Source organism: Meleagris gallopavo, chromosome 4 (genome assembly GCF_905368555.1).
Source record: "Meleagris gallopavo chromosome 4, MGAL_WU_HG_1.1, whole genome shotgun sequence".
NCBI lineage: Eukaryota > Metazoa > Chordata > Aves > Galliformes > Phasianidae > Meleagris > Meleagris gallopavo.
Window position 1 is genome coordinate 9,208,334 of NC_139407.1, and position 21,363 is coordinate 9,229,696.

General features: G+C 42.1%; 1 protein-coding gene across 1 annotated transcript in view; it reads left to right on the forward strand.

Annotated features, from left to right (window-relative positions):
- The first annotated feature begins 18 nt into the window (after positions 1–18).
- NAA15 (N-alpha-acetyltransferase 15, NatA auxiliary subunit) overlaps positions 19–21,363 on the forward strand; it is a 34,597-nt gene continuing 13,252 nt past the window's right edge. The window contains exons 1-11 of the mRNA XM_085222089.1: positions 19–394; positions 13,134–13,218; positions 14,713–14,817; positions 15,513–15,670; positions 16,161–16,295; positions 16,462–16,615; positions 17,888–18,007; positions 18,456–18,551; positions 18,686–18,792; positions 19,236–19,308; positions 20,993–21,162. Coding sequence (XP_085078215.1) covers positions 341–394; positions 13,134–13,218; positions 14,713–14,817; positions 15,513–15,670; positions 16,161–16,295; positions 16,462–16,615; positions 17,888–18,007; positions 18,456–18,551; positions 18,686–18,792; positions 19,236–19,308; positions 20,993–21,162 — 1,257 coding nt within the window. The 5' untranslated portion in view covers positions 19–340. The remainder of the gene's footprint in view (positions 395–13,133; positions 13,219–14,712; positions 14,818–15,512; positions 15,671–16,160; positions 16,296–16,461; positions 16,616–17,887; positions 18,008–18,455; positions 18,552–18,685; positions 18,793–19,235; positions 19,309–20,992; positions 21,163–21,363) is intronic.

The following is a 21,363-nucleotide window of genomic DNA, read 5'->3' on the forward strand; positions in this document are numbered from 1 at the left end:
GGCGCATGCGCGCTGTGCTCAGTGACCCGGCTGGGGAAGCCGCGCGCTGGGGGCCATTTTGGCGGCGGTTCTCCAGCCTGCTACGTGACCACGTGAGCGCCGCCCGGGGCTCGGCGCGGGGCAGCCCAGCCCGGCGGGCGCACGGGGCCGGGCCCGCGGCCGGCGGACGGAGAACGCGACAGCCGCGGGAGGGGCCGGCGGGGGTGGGGAGGCGGCGGCCAGTCTCCGGCGCGGGGGGAAGGCTCCCGGCGGCGGCGAGCGAGCGGCGGGAACGGGACGCGGCCCGCCCGCCCCCCCCACCCCTCCCGGAGCCTGTCGGCGGGAGCGGAGCGGCGGGACCATGCCGTCGGTCAGTCTGCCGCCCAAGGAGAACGCTCTCTTCAAGCGCATCCTGGTGAGTGGCGGGCGAGAGACGGGCAGGCCGCGCGGCGCGGGCGGCGGCCCCCGTGCCGCCCTGCGGAGGGCCGCGGTAACATCGGTACCGCCGCAACCAGCGGCGCGGGGCGCTGCGAGCGCGCAACGCCGGCACGGCCGCCTTCTGGGCTCCCGAGAGCTCGGATTGCTGCGCCAGGAGTCACGATAGTTTGGCGGGGAAGGCGGCTTGTGGAGGAGGAAGTGAGGGGTGGTGGAGGCTTGGGAGCCTTGCTGAAGTTTAGCGTTTTTTTTTCTTTAGCAGATTAGGGCTGGCCGCAGCCGCCATCGATTGGTCAGGAGGGTGTGTTATCGGAGTCACGAACTACATATATATATTTAAAAAAAACCTGTCTAAGAAACTTATGGTTCCCATCGGCTTGCCTTAGTGGAGTCCCTCCAGAGCCCAGCAATAAGAAGTAGAGCAGGCCTCCCGGAGCAGCAGCACTGCTAGAGCTCTGTAAGCCTCTGCCATGCAAGTGGTGTGCGTGGCTGATCTGCAGAACGTTGTGAAAATGGGATCTTGTTTGTAGAGCTGCAAACTTCTGATTTCATGGAATCATAAAATCGCTCAGGCTGGAAAGGACCTTAAAGATCATCGAGTCCAACCATGACCTAACCATACTACTCTAACAACCCTCCGCTAAATCATGTCCCTTTGGTAAAGGCATCAGAAAATGCACCACTTGGGAAAGATTAGAGCAGGCACAGGGAACCGTGAAGCTTATTTCTACTTGGAGAGGTTCAATCCTGCCCAGCAGTTGGCCTGGCTGTTTTAAGCACGTACACATTTTGAGCTGGAATAGTAGAGTTGGTTCAGGTCACTAAAGAGAAATGTCTGTTGCAGTCTGTACACTGAAGCAATTATAGTTTTGTTGTCTTTTTAACTGAACAACTTCAATAAAAACACAAGAATTTCAGGTACTGTTTAAGCTACAAGTTTTTTGGCTTTCTGTTTCCCTGTATCTTTCAGGGGTAAGCTAGTGACACATAGTCTAGTACTGAGGCTGCTCGGTGATGAGGTGTCTGTGAATAGAAAAAGGGTTAAGGTCAGTTTTCATCATGCTGAAAACATGGCTAATGAGCTACTTGTCTGCCTTATTATAGGTAATGACCCTGCTTTGTAAAGTTTTGATTACGTGGTTGGCTTGAGTGTGAGGTGTCTTTTAGGACATCCTATTTATCCATGCAAGCCGAAGGAAACACCTTTCCTACTCCCACGCTACCTCCATATTGCTCTTCTTACAACCCTTCCTTGACGCAGCCCTGCTTTTCACAAGTCTGTGATCCTTCGTGGTGCTGTACCCTCAGCCACTCTTCCTTTGGCCCAGGGGTGGTGAGCAGCAGGAAGAAGAACCAGAACTTGCCTGGGCAGCTGGCCCATTGGTGGAACCCAGGCTGCCTGATGCAGTGGCCAGATGAGTTGGCCTGGGCTGGCATGTTCTGGCCTGGTCAGGCACCTGGAGCTGTGCTGGGGGGCAAGCTTGGATGAGGATTTTTCAGCAGATGCTTTGGCAACCAGCCCAAATGCTATTGAAAGGGTGCATTACTCTTCAGATAGATAATTGCTGATACTGAAACCATTAACAGAAATGTGATATTAATATTAGTCACGCTTAGGTTTTTCTGTAAGTAGTGAACATAGGAACTAAGTAGGTAAGCAGCTTTGTATTTTTCCAAGTGAAGTTTAAAAAGAAACTTTTTTTTAAGAAGTGTTGCTTCTGAATCCTTGTTTCTTTGCCTTTCTTTTAAGAAATATGCCTGTAGTACAGAAGTGAATTGTTAAGGTCTTGCAAAAACTACATTGAGCTTCTCAACCCGCATTTAGCTTTCTGTAGTGAAAGTTAATTATTATTTTTCAGGGTTTCTGTTTTGTAGAAAACAGCTTACATGATCTGTAAATTTCTTTTGCATATAGAATGGCTCGCAAACCAGCATTTCCACTTAGCTGACGAATTCTGAGTTCAGAAAGGTGTGTGCTTTGCCTTTGTTTGTTGCAACACACTAACTAGACTAACCTCTCTTAGTCACATTACAGGTATGTGAAGGTTCTAACACAAAAAAATTTTCCATATGACTGGCATTTCACAGCTTGATGTTCTGTAGTGCAGAGAGAAAGAAATCTGTGCGATCAACTTGAATTACAAGAAAAAGCTAAACAAATAGTCACAAGATGATTGATGTCTATGCTGCTTCAATTTGTGCTTCCATTAAAAATAAAGTTTCTAGCTTATATCTTTCTCATGGTTTGAACTACTTGCTCTTAGGTCTGCAGGTAGGTATTCGTGTGCTGCTGCCATTTGTCAAAGGTTCTGTAGAATTTAGAACAAAAGTGGCTCTGTACATTTTTCCCAATTTATTTATTTTGGACCCATTTGAACATTTGCAATGATTTGAGTCCGTGTTGTTCTTTCAAACACAGAAAATCTCTGAGCAGTCCACAGATCACTGAAGATGATGTCAGGAAGAGGAGTGCCCCATCCCTGGAGGCATTCAAGGCCAGGCTGGATGTGGCTCTGGGCAGCCTGGTCTGGTGGTTGGCGACCCTGCACATAGCAGGGGGGTTGAAACTGGATGATCACTGTGGTCTTTTTCAACCCAGGGCATTCTATGATTCTATGATAAGGTAGAATATTGAATGCAAGAGCTGAAGTAATAGAGAGTAAACTTTGACACTAGAAATCAGGATGCACTATGAAGTAATGGAGAAAACTGTTCAGTATTTTGTTTTTTGGTTTTTTTTATACCCTTCTTACTAGAAAAGACAAATAATTGCAGGAAATATGGTTGACTGATTTGTATCAAATGTGACTGGTGAACCTTTCTGGCCTTCTGCCAGCTTACTATGCCACTGCATCTGATCAGATACCATTCACTGGGTATGTTCAGTTTTACTTCACAAATCCCATCAACAATATCCAACAAACTTTGGTTTGGATGTAGGAGTTGAATATATTTAAAACGTACTTTAAAAACGTTAAATGCAATGCTGTTTGAGATGGAGTTTTTTCACTTTCCTGGAAGCAGCAGAGGAAGCAGTTTTCAGAGTCAGGATGTTCTGGCAGAGCAGGAAGGTGCATGTGCTCACTGTAGCTGGTAGGGTTTGCCTCCAGTTGAGTACGGGTTGAGCAGGAAAAGAGAAGTCCATGTGTTTAAGTGAAAGAGCATTGTATTACGTGATATCAGTGAACAAGTAACGAATTAAGTGTATTCAGGCCTGATTTAATAGGTTCTACTGATCTGTAATCCAGCGCATAGAAGTAATAGGCAAAAGAAGCAGAGTGCAGTGCTGGCCTAGCCCTGAGTATGTAACGTTATACACAGACTGGAGCTCTTTGTTCAGGTCTGGTGGTTCTATGCAGTGCTCTTGATGCCTGGGGTGGCATGTGGGTGGTCAGAATCGGTTCCTTACATGCCGGCAAGGCTTGGCTCAGCACAGCTGCAGCCTGTCCTGCAGCAGGGCATCGGGAGCACCAGCGTGTCTGCTGCAAGAGGAGGAGTGCTGAGTTTCACCTTGGGTTGCTCATTGCTGTGATAATGCTGCTCTGTGCAAGCGTGTTTGTCTTTGAGCTGTTCTTCCTGTCCACAGCTTTTCGAGTGCTCTACTAAAAGCTGTAGGAACTTCCTAATGACATTAAAAAAAAAAAAAAAAAAAAGCCTGTTGAACAGCATCTCATTAGTTGCTCAGCTGCCAAGTCCCTCCTGCTGGGCCATCTTCCTGTTTCTTCACACCAGAGTCTGCTCCTTGTCCCTCCACTTCCAAACTTGACAGACCTGTGCTTCTCCTTCACTCCTGCTTTAGGCAGCAGCAGTCCTTTAAGATAATGCTGTGTCAGCAGTTTGGGTGCTGACTCCAAGGCTGCTGAAGTGGCAAACCTGGAGTATCTTTTTAAGTGATCTCACTTCAAGATTAAAGACAAGATTAAAGACTAATTTTCAAAATTTTGCTTTTATCGGTAACCAAATAAATTAGCACATTTTGTATGTGATCATCACTGCATTTGCATGACTGTACTGTAATCAGGTGTGCTCACCTCTGAAGTTCTACTGCATGCTGTCTCATCTGAAACATGGAATTGCTATCAGGGCTTTTCTAGTATTGTGGCTGCAGAAGCGTCAATCACTTTTTTCCCTGTGCAAGAAGGAATGCTACACTTGGCTTTCCCAAAAATAGAAGGAAAAAAATGTCTTGGTTGAAACATTGGAATGGAAATAAAGTACAGACCACCTGTGTCTGGTAGCATTGCTGTGTCTTTGTTAGAGAGATGTGTGCTCCCATGATAGCACACAATCAAGGTAGCAAGCCTTGTAATGCTGAAGAACGACCTTTTTTTATCTTAATAACCACATTAGATATTTTGCTATGACTCAGTGCTATAAGACAACATCTCATACCTCAGAGCAGAGTGTACAGAATACTTGGGACATAATACAAAGGTAGAAGGTTTTAGTGGCCTCAGTATGTGTCCCAGGCTGTGTGCTACGAGTTGCAGCTGAGTTGAGATATCCATACGAGTCTGTAATGACTTTTTGTGGGAAGCCCCTTTTTTTAATTTTTTTTTTTTGTATCCTATTTTGGAATTTGAATTTATTTACTTACCTGATCATGGAAGTATAATGCATATTTTCTGTCCCTACCAGATCTTTTGTCCATTTCATGCAAGATTCAGAGATGAATATCCAGGAGATATTGAGAAATGGACAGAAGTCAGCTGATCTGACTTGACACAAGGCCAGATTTGTGATTATTTTTCCCAAGAAGGGGAGGTTAAAATTATGGATTCACATAATAGCTTGTGATGGAAGTGACCTTGAAGCCCGTCCAGTTCCCCCCCCTTGCCGTGGGCAGGCCTGTCCCCACCAGCTCAGGCTGCCCAGGGCCCCATCCAATCTATCCTTGAGCACCTGCAGGGATGGGGCACCACAGCCTCTCTGAGCAGCTGTGCCACTGCCTCACTGCCCTCTGTGTGAAAAATTTCCTCCTAACATCCAATCTAAATCTCCCCTTTTAGTGTAAAGCTGTTGCCCCATGTTCCGTTGCTATCTGCCCGTGTAAAAAGTCAATCTCCCTCCTGTTTATAAGCTCTCTTCAAGTACTGGAAAGCCACAATGAAGCCTCCCAGGAGCCTTCTCCAGGCTGAATGAGCCCAGTTCCCTCAATCTTTGTTCAGAGGTGGGGTGCTCCAGGCCTCTAATCATCTTCGTGGCCCTGCTCTAGACCTGTTCCAGCAGCTCTGCCTCCTTCCTGTGCTGGAAGCCCCAGGCCTGGAAGCAGATGGGGCCTCTCAAGGGCAAAGAGGAGGGTACAATTCCTTCCCTTGTCCTGATGGCTACTCCTCTTTTGAGGGGACTTCGGGGTGCAAGCAAAATAAGCAAATAGTAATCAATGGAGCTGATGTTGAATAACTGATTTATTTTTTTCCAGCAAAAATTTTGCTTCAGAACTTTTAGTTTTTCTTGTAGAAGAGCTGTAACTATTTGTCTGCAGCTGTTTCCCACCACATTTTGTCAAATGCTGCAATGCAAGGCTGTTTTAAAAGCATAGGCTGATTTTTCCTGCCTCCGTACTAAGTGGATAGGTTCATGTATTTCTCCTTCTTAATTGCTAGTTGCAATTTGAACCTGTCCCTCTGATGAATCCCGCCTTGGAATGCTGGCTTTGCAGTATCATTCACCCCAAAAAGTAAGGCAGGCTGTGCAGGAGGAGGAGGATGCCTTGGTCCCTTCACTTAGGCAGTTGCTGTAGCAGTCCTTAGACACAGCCATTGTGTATGTTAACTGCGCAGCAGTGGAAGAAGATGGTTGTTTTCGATTCCATTTGACAGCAAAAATTTATGCAAGTTGGCCATGGAGTTTTTCAGCTTATCTGTAAGATTTGACTAATTTTTTCCATCCTCTCACATATACATCTTTTGTTTGTTGTCAACTGGAATCGCTGTGGTTGGAGTACTTGTCTAGAGCTCTTGAACCGTTTGTTAGGGCCAGTGCTCAAAAGACATGGTGAGCAGTTGCTCCTAATGCTTCCAGCTATTTGAATCTTCTTTACTCTTTTTAGCTTGAATTAGTGCACCTTAGTGACTTGACCTGATCTAGTCTAGCCGTAGAGAGAGTAACTGCTGGGAAACCATCTTGAGCTGCACACTGGCAGGGTTACTATCCTACAGTTGCTACATCTGAACAGTGCTGAAGGAGCAGATGGCATCTGAGTGGCAGACATGCGTGTCATGCATTTTAGGTGCTTGCCTTAGCTAGTGTTAAGGTCATTTATGCCAAGATGTTCTGCTACAAAAACCAATGGAGTTGCTGGTGTTCCTGTACGATGCCACAAGCATGGTTGTGGCTGCTGCTGGGAAATGCTGCGAAGTCCTTGAAGGAGTGTATTGTTGGAACTGGAAGAATTCTTCCACCTTCTGCTCAACCTCACAAGCCCTCAGGAAAGGGTAGCATAGTGGAATCCCTCCATTGTTTTGGCACAGACGGACCCTTCTCCATCGTATTTCCTGCTGGGAACTTTGAGGAGCAAGCAAAACATTTACCCACGTGTACGTCAGTCAGTTACCCAAGCTGGTAACTCTTGAATGTGATGGCAAATAGACTGCTGTATACCGCTGTTTGTTGATGAAATTTTCAGGCTACGTGACCTGCTGAGGAAGAAAGGTATGGTGGAGTACAGCGGACTAGTGATGAAAATTAAGGTTGCAACTACACTGGTTTGGGACTGAATCCAGTTTTGGTTCTGATTTAGTGAAGAAAATTGTATTTTGGTATTGGCTAAATAAAGTTGCGAGCTTTGGCAGAGTTACCATCAGTGAAGCAATGGAACTGGTTCTAGTTCCATTAGCTGCAGGTAATGGAGTTAAAAATGTGACTTCCTGGTGACCCAAGAAAAGGTATCATCTTAGAAGAGAGGTAAGTGCTTTGTGCTGTTCTTTGCAGAGTTCAGTTTTTTATTAGAAATTGCACACTATTGTTTCAACTTCAGAACCTATTGCTGTGAATTACAAGTTTAACGTTGCCAAATTTCTAGAATATATTAGCTTATACTGAAGAGAAAGCAATTAGTGCAATGCCGAATGAAGTTTGTATAGGAGTCCTGTCTGTGCTCTTGTTGACAGCCCTTGAGTATTCAACTAGCTCTAGCAACCTGGCTTGTCAGTTTTGCCTTGTATTCAACCTGGTGGAATTGCTGTGTAAGTTTTTTCACTCCACCTTATGGCAGCCATCAAGAAGGAAATGCAGAGGAATTCATTCACATATAGCATGGTGGATGAGAGTGTGTACAGCTGGCTGATGGCTGATTCTGCTTAGGTGTCTGGAACCAGTTTTGGTGTCTCAAACTCTAGAACGAGCCCTCCTTCCACCGTAAGCTTGGATTCTAGAGAATACAGGCTGTAGCTCTGTTTCATCCTGTCGGTCTGGCTAGTAATTGCTGTTTGCTCAGCTCCAGTCAATAAGTACTTAATAGGGGGAAGAAGTTCGAATGCAAGTTTTGCCTTACCTGCTGTCATCTGAAGTGACTTTATAGAATTCCTACTCTTGTCTGCGTCACCTTGTTGGCTCTTAGTATAATTGTATTAAGGCAGGTGTCATTTCCTTACTCTAATGTAATAAAGAGAATGAGTTTGGGTATAAAAAAAAATCTTGGTGTGCTTGGAGTAGGCTGTACTTCTGGCACAGCGTGTATAGAAAAGCTTGCTAGAATACTTCTAAACATCTGGTGACTTAGGAAACGAAAAACTCAGAGGGGCAGCAAGTGCGTGGTAGAGAATCAGTGCTGATAGTCAATTTTTTATCTTTTTTTAAGGCTTTAGAGATCACCTTCTTAGGAGATGAACTTCGATGTCTTTTCCTTGCATGTTGTCACAAGCTGTAGCAGGGCGCTTGTCTGTCAAGCATCACAAGCACTCTGGAACCGCTGGCTGCAGAAGTGTGCATGTGCAAGAGGTTAGAGGAGGCAGCGCTGCTCTTTCAGCAGTCCTTGGCACTGTGAAAGATGTTATGTTGTAGAATAGCTGTCCCACTGTATGTGTCTGATGCCTGGCCATAGCCACCTCAAACTGTTTCTCTCAGAGGAAAGCAGTGACCCAGAAGAAGACTTTCTGCTTCCAGCAAGTCTATGGTTTTGTCCAAAGAGTGCCTGAGATGTCCTTATTCCCGTGTCTGTGATTTTATTTTTCTACTTATTTCTTCTTTTACTGATTCTTTCCTCTTACAGAAGCTACTTGACCCCCAGCAGGTTATTTGATTTTTCACTCCCAGGCTAGGCATTTAGCTCATAGTCATCTTTTTGCGTGTAATTCTTCTTTTTCTTCCTTTCCCTTTTTTGGATACTTTTCCCAAAGGTTTTCCCTTTGTGTTTCTGCTCCTTCAAGCCACGGATTCAATAAGGTTCATGTCAATAAGGTTTCAATAAGGTTTGGTAAGCATATGCCATAGTGACACATGCTGCGTTCATGATTTCCTTCTCTCATTTGCAGCTTTATTTAGGCTGACTCTCCTTAAACTTCAAGGTGAGAGCTTGGTTGTTGGACTACATGAGATGAAAGTGCTTAGAGATAAGATTTCATGCTCATAGCTGGCATCTGAACAGCTGTTCTTAAAACAAATAACACAGCCCTGGAGCACCCCTCGTCACTGCTTGACACGCATGGAGACATGTTCTAGAGTTCCTGTGGCTGCACCACTTTGTGGCAGGTTTTACTGCTTCCCCACCCACCTAAGTGGCAGCAAATGGGAGGGTGCCTAGGCGGCAACTTTTATGATGGGTGGTTTGAAAGGGAAGAAAAAAAAACCTTGATGCTATTGTGCTGTCAGCTGTGAGAAGTGTTTGATCAAAGCGACTTGGCCAGTTTCTTCAAATCAGGTCATATCTAAAAGGTGTAAATAATAATCAGACTATTTTTTTTTTTTGCTGTGGCTTTTTTTCTCCGAGATGCCCGGGCAGATTTCTTGTCTGACCCTTAGTTCTTCCTTCCCTTCTTCTTGCAAGGTGATTTGTCCTGCTAACCTTTTTCTGCCTTTAGAGATAGGGAAAGTTGCCTTACGTTGGTATATTTTCAGTCCTCTGACCATTGTCCTGTCCCGTGACCCTTTTAACCAGCGTGGGAAGCAAGAGGCTCGGCTTCAATCTTCGGCCTGATATTTTGGCTGTACAGCTCTTTGGAACATTGAGAGTAATACAGTCACTTAGTATAGCCTTTTCGTTTAAAAAGACAAAACAAAAAACCAAAAACACCTTTGAAGTTGATTGTTGGTGTTTCCATCTTTACTCTGGAAGAGAAGATGGGGCATTAAGCAGCACCCCTCGTGATGCCCGAGCAACTTAAATCAGAGACGCTGAGATGGATATGCTGTTTTATTTTTTGAAGCATGCCCATAACATCCATGTAACTTTTTAAAAGTTTTATTTTTTGAATTTTGTTTTACCTGAAGTCTTTCTGGTCTACCTCAGTTAAACTTAAGGGCAGATGGTGTAATGTATTCTTACTGCTGCATTTTTTGTAGCCAGCTTGGAGCGGTATGAGGAAAGATGGTGTGCTTAGCAGGAACGCTGTTAGAAGAACTTCTGTAAATGGTTGGCTCTTGCTTTGTTTAACACTTTTGCCCCCAGAGATGGTAAACAAGAGCCACTAAGACTGTCTTCTGAAAGACTTTCCAGTGACCACAGGAGCTGGGGCTATGCTCGAGCGATGCATGTTTCTGTACTCTTATACTCAAGTTGGGGCATGGTGTTACAGTCAAACCCAAGAAATTCATAAATGTTTGCACAAATGACTGAAAGTGATTGTGTCGGTGTTCACAGAGCTGCTTCTTCCTCTGGTTTCTGTTTAGAGATGGGCACAGGCTGTGAACTGACAGAAGGAAGAGACTGAAACTGATTTCAAAAGTTTGTTCATGCCGTGTGCCACTTTCTCATCACCGTCATCTCGCATAATGAGATGAGTCACACAAGCGAATTGTTGGCTTCAACAAAACTGTTTATCGTTTCACAGTCAGTTCAGTCATGTTTGCAGTAAAATAAAGATTCAGTTTTAGAGTGTTGCAGTACGCTTCAGGCCTTGTTCGTTGTGCAAGTAAACACGTTAGCTCCAGGTCTTTTCTCTTAGTAATGAGAATGGGTCTGCTTGTCTTGTTCTGGTGAAGAGCTCTGTAAAATAGAACAATAAATGAGGAGTATGCTTGTCCTTCAGCTTTTTTTAATGATTTAAATCAGGACGCTGTTTACAGAAGCATTTGAGATAAAAAAACTGTGTGAGAATTGATGTGCTTTTATTCTTCCAACATCCCCAAATTTCAAAAAATGGAAGAATTTTCTTGTGGTTGTAGTGATGTTCTCTTCCGGGGAAGAACTTCAGTCCATGAAATAATGAATACCTTTGTCAAATAGTGTGAGAAGTTTTATGTTACACAACAAACACATCAAGTGTAACCGTGGAAAAGTGAGAACTAAAGCACAGGGAAAAGTACAGGATTAGCTGAAAGGATACTGGAAATTCTTTTCACATACGAAATGAACTCTTGAAGCCTTTGCTGCTGATGTGTAGAAATAGTAATATATGTTTAAATAGGCACTTAGTTCTTGGTAGTTTTTATAGGTAATATAACTGTTGATACCTTATGTATGTGAACACTTAAGAGCTTTTGTGAAAGAAAGTAGCTGCAGTGTATTCTAAACTGGCTTTAATAAATGTAACAGCTAAAGCAACAGAATTTTGAGAACAGAAAAGAACATACCCTGGAATGAATGGATTTCTGTCGAGGTCCTGAAACCATTTCATCTTTGGCATCGCTGCTTAGAAGGATCGAGGCAATTGATGGGTGATGCCAAAGTCAGATGTTACCAAAGTTCAGTCCCTTGAGCTGCTCAGAAGTTATTTGGCCATGTAGAGTTCCTCAATTGTTGTTTTCAGATCAGAGCTGCCCTTCACTTTGTATAATATCAAGAAATCAGAGAACATCCTGAGTTGGATGGGACCCACAAGAATCGTTGAGTCCAACTCTTGGTTCCGCAGAGAACCACTCAATAATCAAACCCTATGTCTGAGAGCATTGTTCACTTGCTTTCTGAACTCCTGCAGCTGCCCTGGGGAGCCTGTTCCAGGGCCTTACCACCCTCTGGGGAAGAGCCTTTCCCTAATACACAGCCTGCCCCTCCCCTGATGCAGTTCTGAGCATAGCAGTTTAGCACATATTATGTTCATGTTTATGGAGTGCAAATTCTTGGTAAGAACACTTGGAATACAACATGGGTTGCTGAAAGGAAGATGTGGAAGATACAGAAACGGCTTTTATTGTATTTGTATGCAATGCATAATCTTAGTTTATGTGGATTTCTTTTGGAGAACCTCTGTTTGCAAGCAGAGCTCAGATTTCTTAACCATCTTAATTATCAACGTAGAACCAACACCCATTCATTAATTCTTGGGTTTACTCGGCCTCAGCGTGGACAAGTATCTTTGCCAGTAAAACCACTGAGAATTAGTAATGGCTCTATTCTTGGCAACCCAAAATAGTAGTACATTTAACAGCTTGTTTCACATTGGCTTTGCACGCTGAGATCGTTGCCTTCTTGCTCCCTAAATGCTGTGAAAGATAAGAAGCTAGTTGTGTATGGGAACAATGAAATTGAGCATTGCAGCTCCGGAGAGATGAGGGAGGCCAGTAGCAGTTCTGGCCCTCACAGATTGCCAGCAGGTTGTTCAGCTCAGACTTTTTGATCTGAAAGCTTACTGCCAAAGTGATTTATTGAAAGTTTTCTGAGTCAGTTACATGTGTATTCACTGTAACCATAAGGCAGTTCCAGGCGCTGGCACCACAAGACTCTTGTATTGCTGTGCAGAGAACTGTTGATACCCTCCTGGTTGTTTGCAGATTTTCACTTGTTCTGAACACTTACCCTGTGAATGGAAGAGTAACAAAATACTCTTCTGTACTTCTTTAGTAGATACATCCTCACTGTGATGCAGTATGTCTGAGGCAGGCTTCAATTTATCCAATCTGAGCGATGGAGTGATCGCTGCTTATCAACAGATCTTCTGTGTTGAGCGCTTCCAGCCTTGTAAAGAAATGCGTGACTGGCACTTGTGGACTTGGAGCGTGCTACCTGATTTTAGGTCTGAGTTGTCAGGGTATACAGAAATGTAATGCTTTGTCTGTGGAGGCTGCAAAATTGCATCATTTTCTACATCACAATTTCCAGTGTGGCAAGATAATGTTAGTGGTCACTGGCTTTGAGAGCTTGGATGTATATCAGATCTGTGTGGTGTTCGGATTATTATAAGACAGTGCTTTCAGAGATGGCTTAAACCAAGAGCCAGGGACTTGTTTTCATAGCCTCTGTGGTTGTTGGAGATGCTCACAGCCTTTCTGTGAAAGGCGATTGAGCTACGATGAATGCTTACCAAGCTATGTTATTAAATAAGGTTTGCACGCAGGAAGGTTGACTCTCTCTTATCTCAGATACGCCACATCTCTCCTGTGGTGTCTTATCTGAGAGAATGCTGCATTAAAAGCTATCTTCAGATATATGTTTGAATTTGTGTTGTCACCAGAACATAGTACTTTATCTGGGCATGGGAAAATTTTTAATTATAGGAAGGTGAAAAGGTCTTGGTAAAACAGTATGTTTTCTAAAAGTCCTGTCTTCACTGACGGTTCACTTCAGGGGAATATACTTTCACCCTGAATGTTTTGAATAACCGTGCTGTGTTTTTCTTCAACAGCGGTGTTATGAACATAAGCAGTATAGAAATGGGCTGAAGTTTTGTAAGCAGATCCTTTCTAACCCGAAGTTTGCAGAACATGGAGGTAAGTTTTCAAATGGCACATGCTCACTTTTTTTCCCCACACAGAAAATGAAACTGGCAATTATTCTCTTAAGTGTATTATAGTCGACAATAAGTTATATTCAGTAAGCTTTAAAAATTTATATAGTGCCTTATTGTTGATTATTTGCCCTTAAGCAGATTTTCTTCAAGTAGTAAAAGCAGTCATGGCTGGTAAGGTTTGTGGTTTTAAAGTCTGATCTTACCAGTAGTCATAGCTTGCCATTCTTTATGCTGGAAGTCTTAATAGCCATTAACATGATGCAAGCTTCTTAATACAAGTATGTAATGTTGAATTCACTTATCAGGGGAAATTATTATTCACGGATGTGTAGGAAGTAGTGCAAGGCAATAGAAAGGGATTGAATAGTGCTGAACAGCACACAGCATTGTGTGCTTCCAGCCCGGAGGGCCAACTGTATCCTGGGCTGCATTGAAAGAGGAGTGGTAAGCAGGGAGAGGGAGGTGATTGTCCCCGTCTGCTCAGCTCTTCTGAGGCCCCATTTGCAGCACCGCGTCCAGGCCTGGGGCCCCCAGCACAGGAAGGACATGGAGCTCTTGGAGCGGGCCCAGAGGAGGCCACTAAGATGATCAGAGGGCTGGAGCACCTCTCCTATGAAGAAAGGTTGAGGGAACTGGGCTTGTTCAGCTTGCAAGAGAGAAGGCTCCAGGAAGACCTCATTGTGGCCTTCTAGTACTTGAAGGGAGCGTATAAACAGGAGGGGGAACGGCTTTTTATGAGGGTGGGTAGTGATAGGACACAGGGGAATGGTTTTAAACTGAGGCAGGGAAGGTTTAGGTTAGGTATTAGGAGGAAGTTTTTCACACGAAGGATGGTGACACACTGGAACAGGTGTTTCCATCCCTGGAGGCATCAAAGCCAGGCTGGATGTGGCTCTGGGCAGCCTGGTGTAGTGGTTGATGACCCTGCACATAGCAAGGGGGTTGAAATTAGGTGATCTTTTGAGATCCTTTTCAACCCAGGTCATTATGGATGGTATGTATCCCTCAGCTTTGTGGTCTCATTACTTCTTCTGAAGGAACAGTCTCTTTGGAAGAGAAGGAAAAATTGTTTGTCCCTTACTGTATTTTTATTGCTGAGTTGAGTCTGTCTATCCAAAAATTTTCTTTGTGAACCAGGTTGATGTGGATGGGTTTGTAGAAGTCTCCAAGTGTTGTGAATAGATGCTTGAGTGGTTTAAATTAGTATCTTCCTAAAGTGTTTTTAGAGCAGAAAGTTTTTAATGTCCTGAAAATAAAAAGCTTCTTTGCTTTGGCTGGAACTACTGAATATAACTTATTGTTGTCTCTGATACTCTTAATAATGTGCTAGTTTAATTTTCCCCGTGGAAAAAACGTAGTATCTTCATGCTGTTAATTAAATCTGAAGTTACATTTATGCAATAGAGGTATTATGTTCAGTTGAAAGTCTTATAGAACTGAATCGCTGATACTTGTTTGATCTTCGTGTTTTTAGAAACCTTGGCGATGAAAGGACTAACATTAAACTGTCTAGGGAAGAAAGAGGAAGCTTATGAGCTGGTGCGCAGAGGCCTAAGGAATGACTTGAAGAGTCATGTCTGTATCCTTTTGGAAGAGAGGTTTTGCTTATGAATGGGAAAGTCTTTTCTTGAACTCCTCGACCTGTGAAACTGCAACAAGAGCCAGTGGAGTTACGCTTCCAGCTGGAACTTCCGAATTTGAAAGTGTGTCCAGTATCTAAGAATGCTTACTTTAAACTGTCCAATAGGCAGTTGCTTTGCAGCTATTCTTGCAGGCGGAGTTAAATCAAAAGTTATTCTGGCTTGAGTTGTATATACTTGTTTTTATCGTTAAACTGTGACTCTAAATTTGTCGGGGGCTGAACTGGGCCTTTAATCATGTGATTTACTTCAGAATCATTAGTAGTTGCTATTACACTGATGAGAACTTGTCATACACTTAGAATGCAGGAGACACATAGGTACAATTGTCTAATCAAACTCTTACTCAAAAGTGGATTTAAGTACGCTTGATGATCTTTCTCAGAGCTCCTACTGCAGTTTCTTCCCCATGTACATTAAAAGTAGAGGTTACAACATACTGTAGGCACTCTATCCATCTACCTGGTCAATAGTTCTGTATTTTCAGTCTGCTTTGTACAGCGGAGGATTGCAATGATACTGTTTATAGAATGGCTTTGGAGCTTTTTACCAACTGCTTTTTACCAACCACTGCCATGTTAGATCTGTTTTCTACCTGCTCAAGTTGCGTAGAATCCTTAACAGAGTTTTCCAGGTTGGCATGTCTATGGTCTTCTTCAGAGGTCAGACAAGAAGTATGATGAAGCTATCAAATGCTATAGAAATGCACTGAAATGGGACAAAGACAATCTTCAAATCTTGAGAGATCTTTCTCTGCTACAGATTCAAATGAGGGATCTTGAAGGTTACAGGGTAAGTATACATACTTACATGTATTACCAGCTTCTAGGGAATTGCAATAAAGGCTCCAAATTATTTCATGACACTTAAAAAAGCCACATTTACGTTATGAAATGCAGCATTAAAAGTATTTACTCAGTATTTTGTGAAAATAATTTAGATTATTGAGCAGTTTCTCTAACGTGTTCAGATTATTCTTTTTTAATCTCACTTCAGGGTTGTTTGCTAAGCTTTGCTCCAATGCTGCGTAATGCAGCCGTAGATGATCCTCAGTCTTCTTACTGCATTATTTGAATTACTATTTGTGTAATTTTTTAATTTGGTCAAAACAATTGTTTTGTGTTGAAGTATGTTTTCTTTGGTTCAAAGAAACCTTTTCCATATGGAAAAGTACATTTTAGTGCCAGTTGTTAAGTTTCATAACACTGGAAACGGTATTGCTTAGGAAATTCCACAAAGCATCAGAATAAAGTCAAGAAAATGAATAGCTACTCTTTTGCAGGAAACAAGATATCAGTTGCTTCAGCTCCGACCTGCACAACGAGCTTCATGGATTGGCTATGCTATTGCTTACCATCTGTTGGAAGACTATGAAATGGCAGCAAAAATTTTAGAGGAATTTAGGAAGACTCAGCAGGTAAGAGGAAGTCGTGGCATTCCTGTGTGACTTGCTTCTTAAGACAAAAAGGAAACACCGTTTCCCTTCATGATATGAAAACTTTACGCTGTTTTTTTAGTCAAATGAGTTAAATCCCAAATGAGTTCTAGAAACCTGAACTTTCTCGTGCCTCTTTCCTGTGTAGACATCACCAGATAAAGTGGACTACGAGTACAGTGAGCTACTGCTGTATCAAAATCAAGTCCTCCGTGAGGCAGGACTACATAAAGAAGCGTTGGAGCATCTTTGTACCTATGAAAAACAGATCTGTGATAAATTGGCTGTTGAAGAAACTAAAGGTAATTACTATTCAAAGATGGATTTGAATGCATGGTTAGGCAATGGAATGCCTATGCCGTCAGCTATTTCCATCTTTTGGAATTGAAATTTAAAAACAAATTCTTAGTTTGATTTTTATATTAATTATTAAAACTGTTGTGGTAAAGGACAACTGTCTCTTGCGCCTGTGCTCCAGACCCCTCACCAGCTTTGTCGCCCTTCTTTGTCACTTCCCTGTTCCTGCTGTCAACACCGTTCCTGATACAAGCCAGGATGCTGTTGGCCTTCTTGGCTACCGGGGCCAAGTAGAAGGCCTTTGATTTTCCTCAGTCATTCTTGCAATGCATGGAAACACTCTCCAGATAAGCAATCCAATGTAATCTTCTAGCATGTAACAACCAAACAATATAGTACTGTATGTTATCATTCTGAAATTCCAATAGTGAAATGCAGAAGTTGGATTCTTTCAACTCTACTGACAGGTACACTTGGAATATGCCTTATTTCTCTTCTGCTTGATGCTGTGCAGTTCTTCTCTCACCGTTTAAGTAAAAATTCCAACTTACCGAGTTACTGTTAGTTCATAGCCCACACTGGAATCTGACTTCTTTGTTTTTCTCTTGAAACAGAGCAAGGACCTTAGTGTAGAATGGTGCTGTTTTGCCCCTTGTGTACAATATTCTACTGCCTCCCATTTGCAAATAGCAAAGCATTGTAAAACACAGATTTTCATTGAGAAATAGGAAATTGAATTATGTTCCAACTCCAGCATCGGGGGAGATGCTATGTGTATCAAGATCTAGACCTTACTTTTAATGACTGTATTGTATATTGAATGATGACTGAAAGAAAACTTGCTTGCATAGTCTTGAGCGTTCATTACTCAGATCAGTGTTTTGATTTAAACACTGGACTTTTGTCAGGTACCAGTCTGAAGAGCCATTCTTTTATCTGCAGCCCTGTGCCTGTGAAATATCGTGTACTACTTCTCATTCCCTGTGCTTAAAATAACCAGTGAGAAAAAACAGGTGCATCTTGCTTTTAAGATTAAATTTTCAAGTAAGTTTCAAGAGTTAATGGTGGCTGAATCACGGAATCTTATGTTAAGTGCACATATTTTCAAAGTAAAAGTTTATCTGTCAGCTGGTTTGTGATACAGCTATTATCTTTTCTCCTTAGAAGTTAGGATCTACGTGGAGTTGAGGGTTATCGATCTTTTTGCTGTAGAGTTATTGATATTACACTGCTTCAATCTCCTGTTACCGTACTGAAATTTCTTGTGTTTCACACAGGAGAACTCCTGCTTCAACTTGGCAGACTTGAAGAAGCTGTTGATGTCTACAAAGGATTGCAAGAAAGAAATCCTGAAAACTGGGCCTACTACAAGGGCCTCGAAAAGGCACTTAAACCAGGTGATGATTTGATGTATTGTAGTGAGGAAGTTGTAACAGCAGCAACATCAAACGGCAGTCATCTCAGTGTACAGTGTTGATAGAGAAGAATTACTTCTTACAGAACAGCCCTTTTTTATAGTTTTTCTTTTACCGTTATCTTAATCTCGTGTTGTAGGTAATACAGGTTTTGGAAATAGGCATGATAACAACAGTAAGATGAGAATCCTTCTTTAAGATAAGGGATACAAAATTATAAACACTGTTGGATGGGGGATTTCGAGGTATTTAATACTTGAAGTCACGTAGTACTACAAATGAAAGAAGTATGTATTCGTTGCTATATATTCTGATTGTTTTTAACCAGATGTAAATGTTTACTTTCTCCTCCTGCCGCCCTTTCCCATCCTGACAAAAAAAAAAAAAAAAAAAAAAAAAAAAGAAAGTAAACTGTTCTGTTCTGTTCCAGCTAATATGATGGAGAGGCTAAAGATTTATGAAGAGGCCTGGACTAAATACCCGAGGGGACTAGTTCCGAGAAGATTGCCATTGAATTTTTTGTCAGGTAAATGCATTTTTGCTGAGCAGCTAATAATCTACACTAGTGCTTCCTTCTTAAATGCTGATGTTCTAACAACACTTGTACACAATCGAGAAGTAATGTGTGATAAAACAAAAACAGGTCTTTTTCCTCTCAAGGTGAAAAGTTTAAGGAGTGTCTGGACAAGTTCCTAAGGATGAATTTCAGCAAAGGTTGCCCGCCAGTCTTCAATACCTTACGATCATTATATAAAGACAAGGAGAAGGTAGGATTCTTTTTTCACACTTTTTACATGATGTCTCTTACTAGCTGTTCTGCACTAAGGAGATTAAAAGAAAAAAACACCAAACTTTTTTTTCCTTCAACCTTGTCTGCACTGTTGAGTGTTATGGCCCAGTATATCTAGAAAAATTAAGTACAAGCATACATAGCCTTGTGCCCATTTGGAGAATGCAGAAAACTAAGACTTAATAACTAAAAACTTTATACAGTTTAACTGAGGGCAGCTTGCTGTTTTTGTTTTGTTTTTGTTTTTTAACTGAGACTGGATATGTTCCCATATGTATGACATTTTAGGTTGCTGCAGAATTCTCTGCCCAAGAATACTTAGTTTGGGAACTATCAGGTAGCTTAAACTGAAATGATACTGCATCTTGTCCACAGATTTTTATTGTTTTGGGTTTTTTTGGTCTTGTCTTGCATGTGTAGGTGGCAATCATTGAAGAGCTGGTGGTGGGTTATGAAACCTCTCTAAGAAGTTGCCGGTTATTTAACCCAAATGGTGAGTGCTAAACTGTCACGCTTGAAATAAGTTGTGCCTGGTATAATCATTGTGACCATTCAGAGGCAGAGAATCAGTGAAGTGTGAGAAAACTGAGATTGTTTTTCCTTCTTAACCAAAACAGAACCAAACCACAACCATCCTTTAAAATGGATTTCAGCTGTCTAATTTTAAGTCTCTACTCACAAATCCAGTTACCGTTTCTCTTGCAGTTTTGAGTTCAAGTATCCTGTTTTCAAGGCTTGAATTGCTTATTCTTCAGGAAACTGAAATTTGAAAGCTAGTGTTATATTAATAAATAACAAAGGAATCGATGCTGATTTGGTAGCACAATCTGCAGGGATTTTTCCTGTTCGGAGTTTGTGGTGAGCTGGAGTCTGTTTTGGTTGCTCTTTTGTTTCTTTGGGAGTTGAAATTCTTTTCCAGGTTATGAATATAGTTTTGTTGCAAGGCATGATTCTACATTCACAGAATCCAGCCTCCGTAGCGTCCTCTCTGATAGCTTTGTTTCTTTAGTCACTGTCATAACCATGTTGAAAAGAAAATACGTAGGAAAGAATTTCTGCGTAAAATATCAACAAAAGGTGGTCTTGAAATTTTAGTAGGTAGGTTATAATGGTGTAATAGTTAAGATGGCACGAATGACAGCATAAGTTAAGAACATTAAAGCCATCTTTACTGAAGCTATAACCAGTTGTTCCCTCTTTGCAGAAATAATGTAATGCTTCTTTTAGAAGTTGGTTTAGTTTTTCCATTGGATGTAATGCTCAGGCTACGGTAATGGAGACTACTCAGTGGCTTTTTTAATTTGTCCAGGCATTTCAAATACGCAAGCTTCTCCATTTGAGGAAATAACTTACAGCAATTTCAATTAAATATTTGCTGTGATGCTAAATTTCATTCAAATAAACAGTATTCTTCCACCCTACAGTGAATGAGTGTGTACAGTTTCCTGTTAAGTTATATCCTATCTTGTGACTGGACCAGAATCCATGTGCTTTTTTTTTTCCCTTCCCCTGCAAGGTGCTATGCTCCATAACAAAAATCAAGTGGGTGAAACTTTTCCAGCAGTGCTGTAAACATGAAGCACAGCTCTCTAGTTTTCAAAACTGACTTTTGAATAGCAGTTGTCGTAGGATGTGCTTAAATGAACTGTGACAATTTGTCAAATGTAGAGCTAGAAAAGCCTTTTTAAAGTTGTCAGCGGACAGTTTTATTTGAAAATAATCAACTTTGTGGGCTGAAAACATATAAATGCTAAAAGTGCTGAAATGCTTTATGTCGTTACTGTGCAGCACTTGTGTTCAGCAGGACTTCTTGCTTTGTCCTTCACCTAAAAGCAGTATTCAGCGAGCACTTGTATTGTGCACCTCAGTTCTGCTCATCTGGCTGTCCCGATTAAGGGGCTAGTTGGATCCAAATGCAACTCTTCTGACCCACCAGTTCAGGCTTCCTTTCACTGAAAATCACAGTGTGAGAAAAGAAGTCTGTGCTCAAGTCTTGTCTAAACAGACTTAAAAGGTGTTGAGCTTAACTGGAGCTTGGAAACGCTCCCAAGTCCGGTGTGGCAGCCTGACAGAGAGGCGCAATTAACTTCAGCATCTGCACATGTAGAATTTTTCTTCTGCCATGTTATCTGAATAAGCTGAAGCAAAAAAATCTCACTCATTTTTTCTTACTGTAGATGACGGTAAAGAAGAACCTCCAACCACTTTACTTTGGGTCCAGTATTATTTGGCTCAACATTATGATAAAATTGGGCAGCCATCGCTGGCTCTGGAATACATAAATGCTGCTATAGAAAGTACTCCCACTTTGATAGAGCTGTTCCTTGTGAAGGCAAAAATCTATAAGGTAAGCTTGGCTCACACTTGGTGATCCATGGTTATTCTTTCGGCTTGATGAAAATTTTCACTTCAGTGTCATTGAGGGAACATCAAAATGCTAGGTTTGTCTTAAGCAAGACGGAAAGAATCCATGGAAGATGTTTGAGTGAGTTTTAGTGAGTCCTTAAAGTAGGTTATGGATGGACTGGTTGGGTTTTTCATTCTGTAT